The 17,493-nt window shown below is 37.4% G+C and overlaps 1 protein-coding gene across 2 annotated transcripts in view; it reads right to left on the bottom strand.

Annotated features, from left to right (window-relative positions):
• The window catches only part of PRKN (parkin RBR E3 ubiquitin protein ligase), a 681,963-nt gene that overhangs the window by 108,693 nt on the left and 555,777 nt on the right, over positions 1-17,493 (bottom strand). For both annotated transcript variants that reach the window (XM_085055318.1, XM_085055319.1), the window contains exons 8-9: positions 13,932-13,993; positions 1,234-1,383 (exon numbers count right to left, since the gene is read on the bottom strand). In XM_085055318.1, coding sequence (XP_084911444.1) covers positions 1,234-1,383; positions 13,932-13,993 — 212 coding nt within the window. The remainder of the gene's footprint in view (positions 1-1,233; positions 1,384-13,931; positions 13,994-17,493) is intronic.

A 17,493-nucleotide genomic window follows, 5' to 3' on the forward strand; every position in this document is an offset into this window, starting at 1 on the left:
ATGATGAATGAAGCTGCAAAATACAGTATAATTTTCACAACTTCAAGGCAGAGAGCTGAATAGAAATTATTTGTGATTGTATCTTTTTTAAGCAATCCCAATTAGTTAATCCAGAGGCATTCTCTTTTGTTTATTCAGTCATGTTTCTTGTTACTTTCCCAGATTCTGGTGTATTTTATAGCCCCATGTCTGCTCAGTGAATTTGGGTAGTACTCTGTTTTACATGCACCACTGCATGGACAGATAGGAAGCTTTACCAAGGTCGACAGATGGTAACCTACTCTAAGAAGACAAGTTACTGCGACTTCCTAGTTCAGCAAGCTATTATTCTTCCATGGTATCAGTTTGGCCAACATGAAAGCTGCAATAAAAAAAGCATTTTTCTACAAGAAAGACAGCAGAAGGAGCATCACAGTATTTTACAAATATAGATATTTTATCTTCTCTCATAGTCTTTGTGGAATTCTGTCATAATGCTAACCGTGGAAAGAGTCACAAGTGCGAACACCAGCTAGTCACTCTGACGAACATTTAATAGGTTCTTTGATACATAGATTTGTCTCTATGTTTATCTATTTCCCCAAAAGCTTGATTCTTATAAAGTGCTTGCTTTTTCTGCTGCCAAAAAAGTTGATGTTCCATATGATCTGATCTCTTAAGAAAAATATTTTCAAATTTCATCTGATTTTGATGCCCATAAATCCACCATTAATTGTTCATTCCTCTTGCTTAAAAGCAATTTTTATGAGTAAACAAAGCTATTACTATGTTTCTTTTTGTCATGTATTTTAACATGTATAAACAGTATCACTGTAGTGTCACAAACAGGCTATTCTATCTCTCCTTTTTCTGTAAAAAAAGTTAATATGATAATGAATGGTTTGCTCAAGATCCTGTTCATTTTTGCTGAGTGCTAGGAGAAGAAAGTCAGAGTGCATTTGGATTTTCATTTGCGCAGTTTAATTTCTTACTGTAACTACTCAGCAACTTCTTAAACCAAATAAAGCAAAGAATTATGGAAGGGACATATTCCACACGATGAAGTCATCATTCCTAAGCCTTAGTACTACATTTAAATTGTTTATTGAGCTACATTATCCCACTCTGGTATGATGGGCAATTCAGTGCCACTGATGGAAAAGGCAGAAAAACCAACCGTGTTTTCCCACTTAGCGTTCATTGTACAATATCAATTATGTCCAACACAACTAGAAGGAAAAGGTGTATTCTTACCCCACAGCCGATCCCGTTGCCTGGTTCACACACAATTCTCCTCAGCCCTGGTTCAGGAAGCAGACCTGCTCCACAGCCAGGAGTTGGGCACAGCACTCCTCCCATCTGCAGCACACATTCCTCGGCCCCATAGCGCTGGTAGCGGTTGTACTACAACACAACAGACTGCTGTTAAACTCCTAGCAGCACACACACAAAACCCCCCAAAATTTGAGCTTGACTCTATCCCACACAACCCAGTCAATTGTCCTAATGTCTCACGTGTTAATTTCAGGTTATTTGTTAAAAGTCTAAAACTACAGTATTATTAAATGGGGTGTCACTCTGCTCCAAGTCATATGCATCGTTTTCTGGCTCACAGCCATTTTCACGACCTGAAGATCGTGTGGGATATTAAAATCAAGAAACAGCATAATGTTTCCTTAAGTAACATCAAGTACACTTCTATTACTACAAAAATTATTGTAAACATCATAAAAATAGTCCAGCAGATAAATAATAAATGCTGTATACAGATCAAAAAGAACACCAAAAAACCCCTTCAGGGATCTGCAGCTAGAAGTACAGTGTAATGTTTTAGAACTTAAGGGCTCTAAAAATTGTCCTAGTCAACTTTATTTTAAAAGTAAGCTGATCATTAAACTGATAAGTAGAATAGTTCTCTGATATACATTTATTTCAATGCTAGGTATATTTTTTCCCTGGGTCTCCAATGAAATTTTCTTAAGTTTTTTCATTTTCATTTCATTCATTTTCATTTTTCATTTAATTCCATCCTGAGAGCCTAAAAGGCCATGGAAACACCTTAATTTTAATGATGGACACACTGACACAGAGCAATATCAAGTTACATGCTTAGTGTACACTCACTGACAAAAATGCCTGCTCTAAAATGACTGATGTTGCTGCAATAACTTTCCCATGTCTAATTTACCCTGCTTTCAGCCAAAGATAAGCTGAGCTAGTACAAATCATGCTGTGTACATGTAAATCACTCCCACTCCAGGGTTCTGTGTTGGTGCAGTTCCACACTAGTGGCTATATAACCACTGTAAACCAGGCTTCAGATTCGCCTATAAATCTGGTCTATTGTGGAGGGAAATAAATGAAAACATTTGGTCCTAACAGCCCCAAAGAAAACAGGCAAATCCAAAAGGCCAAAGAGGAAGGGAGTAGGTATGAATTTTCTCTGTGAGCAGACTTTATGGTGTGCTAAAGAAACAAAACAGAGCTTTATGTTACAGCACTCACAACAGTATTTAGTGCTTCATAAGATTTTATCCCATAACTGCTCATGAAAATCTTGTTGCCTTTTTTGGGAGGATAACAAACAAAGAATTCTTTCTGCAATCCACATCCCTCTCCAAAGAAGTCTTTCAAGGAAAATGGAAGCTTTAGAAGCAGCATCTCATATACACAGCATACAAAGAGGAATTTTAAATTACAAAGAAGGCTCTGCTACACATCTTCTGGTACATCTCAGAAGATTCTTTTGAAAATGTTACCAAAACACTTCTTGCTACACTGGCTTCTTAAAATAATATTAGAGTCCTTAAAAGACCATACCATATAGACACAAAAGTTTGCATCACAGAAAAAAAAAAATCAACCCAAACTGAAAGTATCCACCTTTGTTACTTAACAAAAAAATCTAAACCTTGAAAACCTTTAAAAAGAAAAGCAAAATCCAAAAGGAAAAAAAGACTTCAAAACATCATTCCATGTATGAACGACAGCCAGATATCCTGACTTAAGAATCTTGTATTTGGAAAATAATAGTATTTTGAGAAATGTGCAAGACATGTCTGCAAAATCTCCTTGAATGCAGGAGCTCAAGAAGTCAACCAGGGTTTTCCTATGTTATTATTATGCTCAAACCCAGAGTAATGACATAAATATTTAATGCTAGATGCTCTCAATTTTCAGCAAAGTTTGCGATCCTTCCACTAACTATGTGTTGAGCGCTCTGAGTCATTCTGCTGGCCTTTAGAGAAATATACGTAACCATAGCTGCAAAACTCTCTGGTAGCCTAAGTTTTCCTCAGGGCACAGACTGGACCTGAAGGTGAGGATGGTGATTGTCTTACCCTGTTACAAGGGAACTTTGAGCTGGATGTGGGATTGTTAGCAGGTTCTCATTATGAAGGCAAACACCAGTGACACTGTAACAGATTCTGTCAGCACTTACATTAAAAATTCTCAGTGGAAAAAAAAAAGAATATACTTTCCAGCCATTAACTTAGCCTAAAAGGGCATGGAGAGATTCCTCTCATCTCCTCTTCCTCATCTCCTCTCTCTCTCTTTTTTTTTTTTTTTTTTTTTTTTAGTTTATCTTGTTAGGGAAAGATACAGAATGTAAATGCACTTTACATACTAGCAAGGTGGACAACAACAACATCATTTTCTGTCCAACATATTTGATGTTTTATACTCATGCCAAATCAGTATGGCACCCTCACCAGTGATTTTCACACTATAACAGCCAAAAAAAAAGATCCAGAAAAGATCCTACTAAATGTACTTGCACATCTTGAGATCTAGTTACCAGCCTGTTTTCTACCTTCAAAGTTCAGACACACTTATGTCATTTTCCAATTTCTTTTTCCTTCCTCAATCAAAACCCAGCAACCAACTGAAACACATAGTAGCAGAACATGTATATGTTTGCTGCCAAAACACAATCTACACAACATATGTAGATTTATATTCTTTATGCAGTGGCCTGAAACAAAACAACTCACTTTACATTAAGGGTGCATTTATGAAAAACTTGTACAGGACCAGAACACTTATCATGAATTATTAATTAACTATTTGCATATAGTGACAGATCATATATATTAGAGACCTTTTTTCCTATATGCTACATCCATACATATCACACAGGACTGATGTAATCAACATGCATTAAGCAAGTCAATTTTCAAGAGCCCTTAAATGCCTTGGGACCCCATTTTGATCACACATCTGAAGGAGATATTTAAGGATATTACAGCACACAACACCCACTGGTTTACTTTGCCTCTTAACTGAAGATCTAAACTAGAATTAGTTTAATTTAGTTTGTATTTCCACAGTGATGATGCCTATAGTTGCACTGGTTGTATAGACTTCTTTTACTATTAACAGGAGAGATAGGATTCAATTCATCTTTACTCCATCAGAATTGTACATCAGCATAGGAACTGAGCCCTCAAGTGCCCGTTTTTTTAACAATAACTAGAGATCAGACAACTTCCTAGATTATGGCAACTGAAATTAGGTGATTCACAATAGCTGCTTGAGGTTCCTATAATTCTGATACTAACTCACCTGGTCTAAGTTATTTCTAAGACCAAGGTTTAGGTATCTAAATAGGTTAGACTGTGAACCACCTCACAGAATTTTAGCTCATCAAAAACTAAAGATCTGGTCTAAACAAGGTGCCAAGTGAATGAGAAGAGGTAAGATCTTCAGAAGGGAATTTATCTTGACTTACATATGATGGCTGAGATAGGTAAAATCAATCATTCTATGGAAGAGCAATAGTTGAAGCTGAGAAAACTAACTTAGACTAGATATCTAACATGTAAAGAGCTGTCATTAAAAGATGAATCTAGCTTTTCTGTCCATTCAAAATATTTCACAGTACCTATTACTCAATTTTTATCAGTGTGCCTCCTATTTAGAGATGCACTTATCATGTGTAAAATTGCCCTGCATCCTACAAGGAGGAAAGTATCTCCAATTATTTTTAGGAAAAACCTCTCACAAAGTATAATATATGGGGAACTTGATGGAACTGGCATTCATGGCACCTGATTTCATTCCTGGCAGCAGCACAGCCTTCCCGTGGCTTTCACGTAAGTCATTTAATCTGTGCTTCTCATCAGTTCCCCGTTTGTAAAGAGGAAGAATGATACTTGCTGATTTCAATGTAATGTTAAGAGGCAAAATTCATTAATAGTCATGAGGACGTCAAATACTATGGTAATAAGTGGCATAAAATTGCACAGAAATCACCAGCCATCTACTGCTGCTGGAAAGCAGCTTTTAAGCAAAGCATGTCAGGCATTTATGTGCTACTGTAATAAGGTCCTCAGAAATACAGGTGGGTAAATAGTTGCTGGATTCCCCACAGAACCATATATTTCAATGCCTATTTGGAAAAACCCCCCAAACCTTCAAAAATACAATTTACTCTAAATCATTGGTGCTAAGACAGCTAAAGGTATATGAACAAGGTAGTTGTAAAACATTCTGTTTGTTCTCTGAAAACTGCATCCCTTTGTGAACTTTCCCCTCAATTTGTGAATTGTCCCAGTCAGCCCAAATCTATATATTTCGGGGAATAAAATTTGGAGGGGAAAAAGCCCTACTTATAAGCTCTACTTACGGTATTTCGACCATATAATGAAGTTTCTTTATACAATCTCTGCTTGTAAAGACTTGTCAGAGCCTTTAGATTATAAAATACAGCATGACATAGACATGGAGGCTGGATAATTGTAACCATTTAGTCCTTGCTCTCCACTTTCCAGATTGGGATGGTTTCCCTTGAGTCTTAGAACGGTACTGGGTTTTCAACCAGAGGAAATTAAATCATTTGATGTCGTAAATCAAGCGTAATATAAATGAAACCATTGGGCTGACACAGGAATAACAGGTTAAATATGGATTGCAGTCTTTTCAGTTACATCAAGATTCAGATACCAAAACAAAACTGAAATGCACCTGGATGTGCAAAACTCCTGCAAAACACACTTTGTGAACACAGTGATTCCTTGCTGTGTCAATTAATTTATAAATTATTATTTAAGATAATGGAATGTTTAGGATAGAAAGAACCTTAAAATGCCATTTATTCCAATCCCCCTGCCACAGCACATATGCCTTGAGCTGTTTTAATTTTGCTTTTACATGTTGGGTATTGTTCTTTATTTCCCCCCACACCTAAAAGCATCTGCTCTGTAGCAGCCTTGCAGAGAACTTTGGACAAAAGTATAACAGTAGATGCAAAGCCCAAATTTCTGAAATGTAATTCAATTACTTGTTTCTTTAACTGCATGTAAGAGTCTCAAAGGAAAGCAAATCTATTTTCTGGAGTCAGATTGTTTTTACTGCTCCTATAAATCAAATAACCATCTGTGTGTTTCAAAATTAGATTGTGGAGGCTATTAGTCCATAATGTAGACTAAACACTTTATTTATATGTATTATGCACATACAAAAACTCCAAGAATTAGTTCCATAATGTAATTAGGCAACTTACAGTACGAAACCCATAGCACTCCTTGGACTAGTAAAAATACTTACAAACGTGTCATCTAAAATATAGATTAGAAAGTGATGGACTGACATGGCTCTCCATGGAGCACCCTTAATTTATTTTTCCTGAGTTTTTTGGCTTCTCTGCTGGCCACTGGTCAGATTAGAAGAGTAAGTTGAGAGCATCAACTCCTTCCTGTTACTACATGAGCACCCAAGGAGCCCAGAAAGACAACAACCTCTAGAGGGTTTGAATTTGCCTGACTGCAGAGTCATGGAAAATTGGGTAAGGCAGTTGTCTGAAAAATATATTTAGGTAAGAAATTTCTAACTGGACCAGAGCACCACAATTCACAGACAAAATTAAACTGGAGTAGAGGTGGGGAGAAAAAAAGAAAGATTGCAGTTTGTGGAATGATATGAAAGCAAGCACAAGGTGAAGAACGTGAAAATAGAAAATACAGAACTGAGGACACTGGAGCAGGTTGTATTGGAAGTCAAACGGAATATATGAGGGGCAATATGGTGCAATGAAGAAAGGGGACTGAGTACAGTGTATGGTTTAGCACTGTTTTTACAAACTACTGGAAGTCTGTGATCTTCCAGCAGGTATGTGGGGGAATGTCTGAATAGACTGAATGCTAGAGATAAACATTTGGTTTCTTCCAACTCTCATGGAGCTCAAATGCACCTCAAATTTCTCCTCCCACAATAAGAAACAATCACAAAGGCTGTAACTGATTCAAGGAAATCTGTACAGCTGATGCTATTGCAAATTGTGAGCTGAGTTTACGTGCAGTAGATATTGGCTCCCAGTTCTCAGGTCACAAGAGTGAACATGTGCATATTCCCTGAAAGCTGATCAAAGCCATCCAAGGTAGGGGAGAATTCCTAACTTCCACATGCACCTGAGATCCTGAGCACTGGGGTTAAAATCTTCCCTCTGAATTAAATAAAACCTGGGTGGATGAGAAATTTTAATTCTATTAAAAATTACTTTTTTGTTGTTGTTGTTGTTGTTTTGACAGAAAAAGAAATCCTTTAAATTAATTTTGACTAAGTACCTTATCCTTTCTTTCTCTTCATTCTTTATTTCAGCTGTTGCACCAGAAACAAATTATATTTCCTGACCCACTGTATGGACAGTAAGGGTAAGCAAGTAGAGACATACTGCTTATGACAAGAATTTAAAGGCTAAAGTTATGATAATCCAGAAGGGACAAAACTGAGGAATTCACATGAATCCAATTACCTTTGAATGACAGAAGAAGGTGGTTAGGAGACATTCCAGGCAGGTATAGCATCGAAAGGAAAGAGAGCCATATCACTAGTACTATGAAGTTGCAAGACTATAAAATGTGTTATGTAGTTCCAGCTATTAAAAAAAAAAAGTGTTGTAAAGAGGGTCAAGAATTAAATGCAGCAGCTCAGTCTTAGAGTGAGAGAGTGATGGGATGGTGGTGACAAATTCAAAAGGTGAGCCAAATGAGATGGAGAGAAAATAGATATTGGACAGAAAAATGGCATAAGCTGAGTGAGGTGTGTAGAAATCATTTATATTGAGTAGTAGCTGAAGCCAGGGGACTGGTGGGAAGCAGCAGAGATGTAAGGAAGTACATTTGTAAAGACAAAGATTTTAGAATACTAATGAAATAGCTGTGGTTTAGTAATTATGAACTGGAGAAATCATCCAGTGAAAATTTATGCTGTTCTTTAACTGATTTGAATTACTGAGATGTATCTTGTATTTTTTCCAAGTGTAGTTATAAAAAAATCTTAACCCACAAATACTTCAGAAACACTTTGTTGATCATATTTGACTGTTTCCTGCACTAAACTCAGCTGATTAATTAAAATTGTCACATGACATTACTTTTGCCTGAATGGGTAAATATATATCAATTACTTTAAGACTGACTTCACATGAATATTCAGTAGAACACATTTAAAAAAAATTTCCTCTAGCAAGTATTGCAATTAAAAAAAAATCAACCTTGTCACATACACATTGTATACAAAATCCTTCCAAACCTCAATTAATGTTAAATGATCTCTCTCCACACCATGTTCATTTCATACTTGATTTCCATATCTCCTAATGTTACAGCTCACTGCAAAAACTAGCACAAGCCTACACCATCTTTGAAGAGCATGGGGATGTGCATCTGCAGATTTCCCAAATAGAGTATCCTAGGGTATTCCTTTGCATAAGTTCTCCCTAACTGACAAGGAAAATTGGGGAAAAAATGCAAAAAACCAAATAAACAAACAAACAAAAACTCTAACCCCACAAAACAAACAAAAAAGCCCCCAAACTCCAAAACAAAACCAGCCAACCAAAAAAAAAAAAAAGCAACAAAACAAACCAACCCCAAAAAAACCCACCAAACCAAAAAACTGTCCTCATTCAGGCTTGCTCAGATTCCAGGGAAAATGCTCACAACACTTTTAAAAAAAAGTGAGCAGCAATATGAGTTTCAGTAGCAGCTGATAGGAGAGATCTGTTAAAATTGATCATTCCCCTGTCAAAATATCAAGGAACTGGCCAATACATTCTGCAAAGCTGTCAGAGCAGATGATGTAACAGAGAAGCACAGCTATACATTACTTAGCAGTTTCTTTTCCTGCCACTAACATGTCATCTGCTTCATCTGTCCTGTGACCTGATGGGGGCACTCAGGTATAGCAGCAGATTGCTTGCTGTTGAGTTGTTTTCTCTTCCAACCTTCACATGTAGCTGCTATTTTATTCATGAATCCCGATATTCCATTTAAACAATTAAACAAGATTTTTTTTTTATCACTTTAGGGACAAGAGGAAAATTTCTCATAGAGTCATTAGGGAGACTCCATAACAGTTCACTGCAAGTCATCTTGCTATGCCAGTATATTGTAGTGTTTATGTTTGAATTAGAGTGTTTGCTCTACTGTCTTTGGCACTGGCTCGTAGAATTACCTGCCTTCCACTGTATTTGATCAGAACCCATATTTGGTGCATTTTTAGCACATTTTTGTAAGCAGTTTGTACTATCACCACTTGTAGACACATTTACTTCTCGAGACAGACAGCCCGACAGGGCAAATGGCTACTGCAGGAGACCAACTTTCTTACATTGTGCTATTTTTCAATAGCTTCCCACTTAATAAATCTTTCAACCCAATCCTGACTGTATCTCAGGTACTCACAAAAGGAAGGAGTTAGCCAGCAGATTGGGCTGCACTCATTAAACTAGGGCAAAATGATGGATTATGAAAAGGGAGATAAAATTGCAAGAGAAAGCTCAGCACAGCTTTGGGCAACTAGAAAGCTTCAGGCTTTACCCTTCCTGGGACTCCATGTGCAGGAGGACTCTGTCTTGTACAGACCTTTGTGGACTGGGAGAGTCTGTAAAAAGGGGGTCCAAAAGAAACCTGTCAAGGCTGCTTCTGGAGACTTTTCCTGGGTCAGACTCTGGCACCTTTTCAAAGGGTCAAGTATCAAGTGGGGTGGCAATCTGTTACTCAGTGTATTGGTGTTGCATTTTAAGCCAATTACTCTAGAAGCTGGTTTTATGGGGGAAGTTTGGTATTCACAGTGCATATCATGTACCAGGGAAGCTTGTACTCTTCTATTTCACCACACAGACTACGATCGTGTCTTTCCATAAAGTCTAAAACTGATTCCCTCTTTTAAAACTACCTTATTGCCACCAACTAAACTTTAAAAGATAGTCTTTCCAGCTAGAATAAATTCCCCATAATGTATGTCCCTAAGGGAATAGAAGATGTGGAAATTTTACATGTCCAGGAGACTATCAAGAAGTTTGATTATTTGAACAAGAGTTTTATTATTATACAACTCCTTTAAGGAAATATTCATCAGCAACTCTTCACACTTCTAGTTAAACACAAAATCTATTTTTTTATCATTAGTTTTTAATCAATGCTTACATTTATATAAAGATATTTCAGATAGTCAGGGAGACACATGCTTTCAAAAGGTTTGATCCTGAAAGCCACTCAAAACCATTCTTCCCTAATGACATCAACAAACATTATATAAGGTCAGTATTTACATTCATATAATGCTTTATATGGTCAGTTTATTTATATTTTATTTACAGGAAAAAATGCTCAATGAACAAAAGGGGAGACTGGGTTTTTTTGCTTGATTTTAATTTGACTGAAATTTGACTGCTAAAAGTAGGAGATTTGGTAAAGCAGACTAAGGTATTTGTCTTGCTACTAGCTGGTATTTTGATTAATAACCAGAGTGATGCAAAATTAACATGTCGTGTATTAACAGTGTGAGACCTTAGCTATCTGGCATATTTAAAATATAATTGTAAATGGGCAATAATTATTAGGCAGATGTGTTTCCAAAAAGGTCCTGAAGGTATTGATTCTTGGCCTTGTGCTGTCTAAAATTTTTATCAATTACCTGGAAGAAAACTAAGAGCATAGAACATCAGTGATAAAGCTTGTAACAATTTGAGAAAAGGAAGTAATGAATATGTAACATGGATCATTGAGTTCATGGACTTCACACTGCAGGACTATATGAACTGTTGGCAAACTGGTTTTAAGCAAACAAATTTTCAGCACAGTCACACATAAAGTTATTTTTCTAGGAACACAGCATTACAATTGCAGAGTGAGATTTCTGTCAGGGAAGCAGTGTGATGGTTTCTTGAGCTGAATCTGAGCTGTGCCCATACACGCTCCAAAGCACTAAGACACCTCTTAGGTGAAGAAATATAAATCTCTAGAAGAGAAATCATATTCCTTATTGGGAAGCCACTGGTTTAACTGGAATCCACAAGTTCCAGTATGAATGTCCTCTTCAAACTAAAACGTTCCTTCCTTCTGTCTGAGACATATTTAACTGACAGTCTGACTGATAAAAAGAACCCATTTTGTATATAAGAAATTATTTTAGTTCTGTTTCAGGGCTTATTCTGAGCTGCATTCATAGGTTGAGTAACTTTTTATTACGATGATCACCTATTACATCATGACAGAATAAAGAGAATTGGAAATTCAAAGGACCTGGACTCTGAGGAATGGGAGATGTGCAACATAGGTAGCATGCTGGTGCTGGTAGAGTGGTGGAAGGAAAGAGGCTGGGAATATTTTGTCATTCACTACTGAGAGGTATAATAGGATCTAAAGTCTGCAAGTGATTTGTAAACAAAGAATAGATGCTTTTCTAGGCAATATACTGCAGTTTATACAAGAATTAATCCAAAAAAGTCATGTAATGTGTATTTTAAAGTAGATCAGAACAGATTATCACAATAGTCCATTCTGCTTTTATAATCTGGCCTTAAATACATAAGCACTTTAAAAATAAATCAAGATTGAATATGAAGCAGGAACATGTCCCTATTTCTCTTTGGCTATTGCTTGGAGAAGAAAATATATGGTGGTTTATAATACTGAAATTTTAAGGAGTCTGAATAAAACAGTGTTATAATTAATTATGATTTTTTTCTATCTAGTATGCATCATAACAGAAAAAGACACATTTTAAGATCTTTTTTAAAAGCAAATATCTAACTATATAAATATGAAATAAATATCAAATAAATAGATAGTCATATGAATAAGGACTTTGCCTGTAATTCCTTTCTTTCTTCATTTAGATGTATTTTAATTTTTTTTTTTGTCTTGGTTTTGCACCAGCTTATTTCCTGACTATCAGAGTGTTTGCCAGCTTCTAACAAAAGCTACTGTGGTCTTCAGTAGATTCACGATAACAATGCTTTTGTAGGGACAGAATATATTATACTTGCATGGGCTAATGGAATAATTCAAGCCTCATGACAATGTTCACTATCTGCAAAGAAAGTCCATCAGTTAAACTGTGATGCTCTGTCAGTGGTCATTAGTCAGGCTAAGGTCTACAACTCCATTCTCAGGGCTTTGCCAGGGGAGCTGTCAAATCTGTCTTATTCAGTCCTCTCTCTCATACTTGCAGCCTTTTGGTTTACCTGTTCCTTACTTTTTCCTCTAATTTCTCCTTTTGTCCCACTCTTCCTAGTCTGCTTAGCTTCACCTCTCCATGCAGCTTAAGTGCAGATCTTTCTTTATTCACCAGTCCCTTTGGCAAGCTTCTGTATTTGGTCATTCCCTTCCAGTCCTTGGTCCACACTCCTTGTCAGACCCTTATCCTTATAATTCTTGTTTCTAATCCCAGCTCCTTCCATGAACAAATCCCATTTCTTCAGTCTACCCAAGCTTCATCTCGCTCTGCCCTCCCTTTGTCAGGTATCTCTAATCAGTCTCTTGGCCCCATCAATCCTGGTCGTAACTTCTTTTGTTTCCTTTTCCTAAGTCCTTGATCTCACCAGATTCCTGCTTCCTGTATCTCCTTTGGCCTAGTCTGTTTTCTGTATTATTTTTAAATTTTTTTTTTATTCTCGTCACACAAACCCTCCCACACTCCCCTTCACATTGCCTTCTTGCTAAGGAAAAGCTGAGTCCTTGAGAAACACGATTTGTGACTCTCTGTAACAACTGAAGTGGGGGGCTGGTGGAGGAAAATTGGAAGTCTAGGAATTGTAACAGCAGCCATAACTGTAATAAAAAAAGGGAGAGTGACAGGGAAAGGGAGAAGCAACAGGGTGTTCTTGACAATGTAATCTGATATAAAAGTGATGAAACAAGACTTTGAATTAACATCTTAGGAGTTGCTCCTACCTCTGTCACAGCTCTCATACAACATTGTGCAAGTCCCTTGGTGCCAGGTTCATTAAAAGATGTGAATATTGTCATGTACAACACACTAATGCTGGGCTTTCAGACCCTTGGTCCCTAGCAGCAGCAGCTCTGTGTCAGGTGGTCAGGCTTTGTAACCAGCACCTTAGGAGGGATACTTCAGAGAAAAAGACAGCTTGAATTTCAAAATCATTGAGCATTTGAAAATTCAACTTGTTTCTCAACATTTAAGGCCATTTCTCAATATCTCTTTATGCTAATTTCATTATTGACAAAATAATAACTGACCTTCTTGTGAGTGTTGTAAAGCACACTTCTCTTATGCTTTCCTAAGGTCCCTCTACAGAAATAGCTTTCCAAGTGCAAAACACAGCTATAATTATGAGAAACACTCTTTAAAGGAGAAAAAAGGACACACAAAGGGATGGATAATATCATGAGTAGCTGTAAGTACCAATCCCCTAGTGAGATTGTTTGTCTATCTGCAGCTTCAGAGGGTCTGTTTACTGCTGTAGCCAAGAGCTGAAAAACTGTGGCAGGTAGCAGATGTACCAATTAATAACCTGTCAAGGCTGACGGATAGAATGAAAAAGACCCCAACTCTCACATATAACTCCTGTGTGGGTTTTTTCCCACATTTCAGGTCTCTGGGGGTCATGAGATACACTCTGTCTCCCTGGAGAGAGATGAAACTGTCTCATTAGCGTCTATCTTTCATGACATTAAGACGCTGCCTTTGAGATGCTAACTCACCTGTTCTTCTCCCAGAATCCTGAAGTGATGAAGCTCTTTAATCAAGGAATCTGGACAGCCAGCTGTTGGAAAGGAACAAAAATAGGCATTTTAGAGCTTCCTGTCAGTGCCATTTCAGCATAAGACACATAGATGCAGAGAGGATAGAATATACAGATTACCTTAGATAAAGAAGATTAGAAAGATTAGCCATGGCTCTGCAGGCACCAGAATACTGAAAACCATCTATCAAATAATCCTTCCACATTTCTGAGCATACTACCAAGAATACTTAGAAAGGTTATATTCCGAATATTTTAGCCCTTTCCCCAAAGGACTACAAACAAAAGCAAGATGAAAAGGGCAGCACTGTCTGCCAGATACTGCCTACCCTTAGTATAAGCCAAAAAGCCTGTTAAAAGAGGATATCATATCAAAACCTTGGAGCTGCCCAAAGCTGAATTCTGATTCACACACCAGGTTTGGACTAATTTCTAAGCATAATACATGCTTTTCCTGATTCCCTGAAGGATTTCATAGGCCCCACAGATCACTTTAATTTTGGCTGTCAGAAATAGGACCCATTTCACACATATATCTAGCTGTTACCTGCTGGTGTAAATACACAAACCAAGAACACAGGCAGAGGAGTGATTTGCCAGAATTTTGCAATGAGACAAATTTTCAATCACTACAAACTTTCACATCTGTACCAGCCAGTAAGAAAGAATATGTCTTGCTCACTGCCATGCACTTTAGAGTCCTGTTCAGACTGTGGTTACCTTCCTGGTGATGAATTCCAAGGCTCCCGTACACTACTTTTGTAAACAAATTTTGTACACTACCAGACTAATTTTTGACAAGGGATGAAAGTGCACACTGAAAGCTATTGGGGCTTTATTATTTTTACCATAAATTGAAGCATCTCTTTGTGAACAGAGAACATTTCTTGAATTAAGAGCACAGTTTCCCTCAGAAAATGGGAAGAACCGCGATCTTTCTCAACCTGCTTTTCTGCTGATGCAACTACAAATAGTTACCTTTCACCCTAAATGACTGCCATTAAAAGAATACAAATGAATTTAGACATAATTATCAGGAAATCTCCACCAGCACTGTGGATTTACTCAAGGCCAATTAGACATGGCCTGCACTAACAATTTCTGTTGGCATGGCTGTCTTAGGTATGCAGAAGGAAAAGGCTACACTTGAAAGCAGCATAACTAAAAAGGCAAAAAACAAACAACAGACACAATGACACTAGTGCAAGTCTTGTACTCGCATAACTTTTTCTACTTAGGGAACTGATTTGAATGTTACTCAAGTCAACCTTTTGCTGGTAAATGTTTTATTTTCATTCTGAGGAGGAACAGGTGAAGAATGCACTATCTACACAACTTCATCAGCAAACCCTTCCAAAGGCCAGCAGGGTTTAAGGTGGCCCAAGTTTAAGCATATAGTAATAATTCTCTATTAATGACTTGTCTCTTACTAAATATTAGTATTCCTTCCCATTCAGTGAAACCTGTGATATTTTTAAAAGCTTCTTTTCACCCAACTCTTTCTCCTGCTCAAGGATATTCATATATTTGAATGTGTGAGTTTTAGCTCTGAGTTTTTCTTTATCAGATTTTATTCTCCTCAACTTCTAGAACCGCAACCTGTGTATCACCTTTAAATTTATCTTCTCATTTTTTCCATGCTGTTTATTCTCTCTCTTTCTCAAAACACTTAATTGTCCTTGCTATTTCTAATACAGAATCACTGCTAAACATAATTTTCTTGTCTTCTCACTGGGATTTACATCTCCATCAAACTCTGTCTCACTAACTTCTTGACCTGAGCCCTGACAAGTTGTCCAAAGCTGTTGTCTTCTCTGCGTTCCAAATCAAAACTTATTGTATAAAATATGGTTCCTCTCTCTTAGCCGCAAGTTCTTATATAATTAGCAACATTTTTTCCTGCATGTAATTTTCCCTGAAAATATGTACATTGATTGCATACTGCTATAGGAATTTCTAGGTGTAGAGGATAATTACGATTTCATGTAATGCTGCCTGTTAATCTTTGACAGATGTTAGTTTTAGAATATCAACTAAACTACATTCTGCTTTTTGGAGTCTTTACAGCTTCTACTTCAATCAATTATTTCTTTCTTCCCTCTTATCCTTTCCAATTTATTATTCACTAAACTCCTTAAAATGGGAATGTTTCCTTTTTCTTCCCTAGCAAGAACTTCTTCTCTCCATTCTCCTTAAAATCATATTTCCTGAGTACCTATTTCTCCCAAAAATCCAACCTGTTTTGCCCTCACACATAAATTATATAATCTCCCCTTTATGAACTCTTTACATGCATCCTCTCTTTCTTCCATACAGGCTGGGGGATGAATGGATTAAGAGCAGTCCTGCCAAGAAGGACTTGGGGGTGCTGGGAGTGAGGGGTTGGACATGAGCTGGCAATGAGTACTTGCAGCCCAGAGACCAAACGTGTCCTGGGCTGCATCCAAGGCAGTGTGGGCAGCAGGGAGGGGATTCTGCCCCTCTGCTCTGCTCTGGTGAGAGCCCACCCCGAGTGCTGCATCCAGCTTTCGGGTCCCCAGAACATTAGAAGGATGTGGATGTGTTGGAGTGGGTCCAGAGCAAGGTCACCAAGATCATCAGAGGGCTGGAGCACCTGCCCTGTTAGGAAAAGGTAGAGAATTGGGATCGTTCAGCCTGGAAAACAGAAGGCTAGGGGGAGACCTTATAGAAGCCTTCCAGAAACTGATGAGCACTTCTAAAAAAGATAGTGACAAACTGTTTAGTGGGGCCTGGGTGAAAGGACAAAGGGTAATGGTTTTAAACTGAAAGAGGGTGGATTTAGATTAGATATAAGAAAGAAGTGTTTTTATGGTGGTGAAACACTGGAATGGGCTGCCCCACTCAAGGTCAGGATGGCCAGGGCTCTGAGCAACCTGACCTAGTTGAAGGTGTCTCTGCTTATTGCAGGGGGGATAGACTAGATGACCTTCCAACTCAAACTATTCTATGATTCTGTGAAAAACATGCATGTTTAGGTGTTACTAGTCAAGAACTGCTGCATCCTCTTCCAAATACAGTATTTTGTACAGCCTGTTTTTCAGAGACTTGCCCAATCTAGTTTTTAACCTTTTCATAGTTCAGATTTTCACTGGATCTTGCTTAGCTGATTATACAACAGATCCTGATGTTACTAGCAAAGAGAGAGAGCTTAAAAACTATGTCACTGTTGCCATGATTCTTTCCAGCAATGAATTCAGAAATGTCAAATGCATACAATATTGAATTATACTGACACATCTTAACAGTCTGCTGTCTGTAAGAAGTCATTTCAGATCGTCACATTTCAGAAGCAATAATTTCAGGAAAACAAAATCTTCCTTTCCTTTTTTTTTCTTTTAAAAATATTTCTGGGTATACTTATGATCTTTCTTATTTCTATTTTTCATTGCTTCTTTTCTGTAAGTGGACCTTTGTAAAACATGTTTTAACACTGGAACCTATTTTTACCAAATACCTGTGAGTTTTGAAAAAGTCTTGGATTATGTTAAATTCCTGCACTG

This window comes from Lichenostomus cassidix, chromosome 3, assembly GCF_008360975.1.
Source record: "Lichenostomus cassidix isolate B80296 chromosome 3, HeHo_3.0, whole genome shotgun sequence".
NCBI lineage: Eukaryota > Metazoa > Chordata > Aves > Passeriformes > Meliphagidae > Lichenostomus > Lichenostomus cassidix.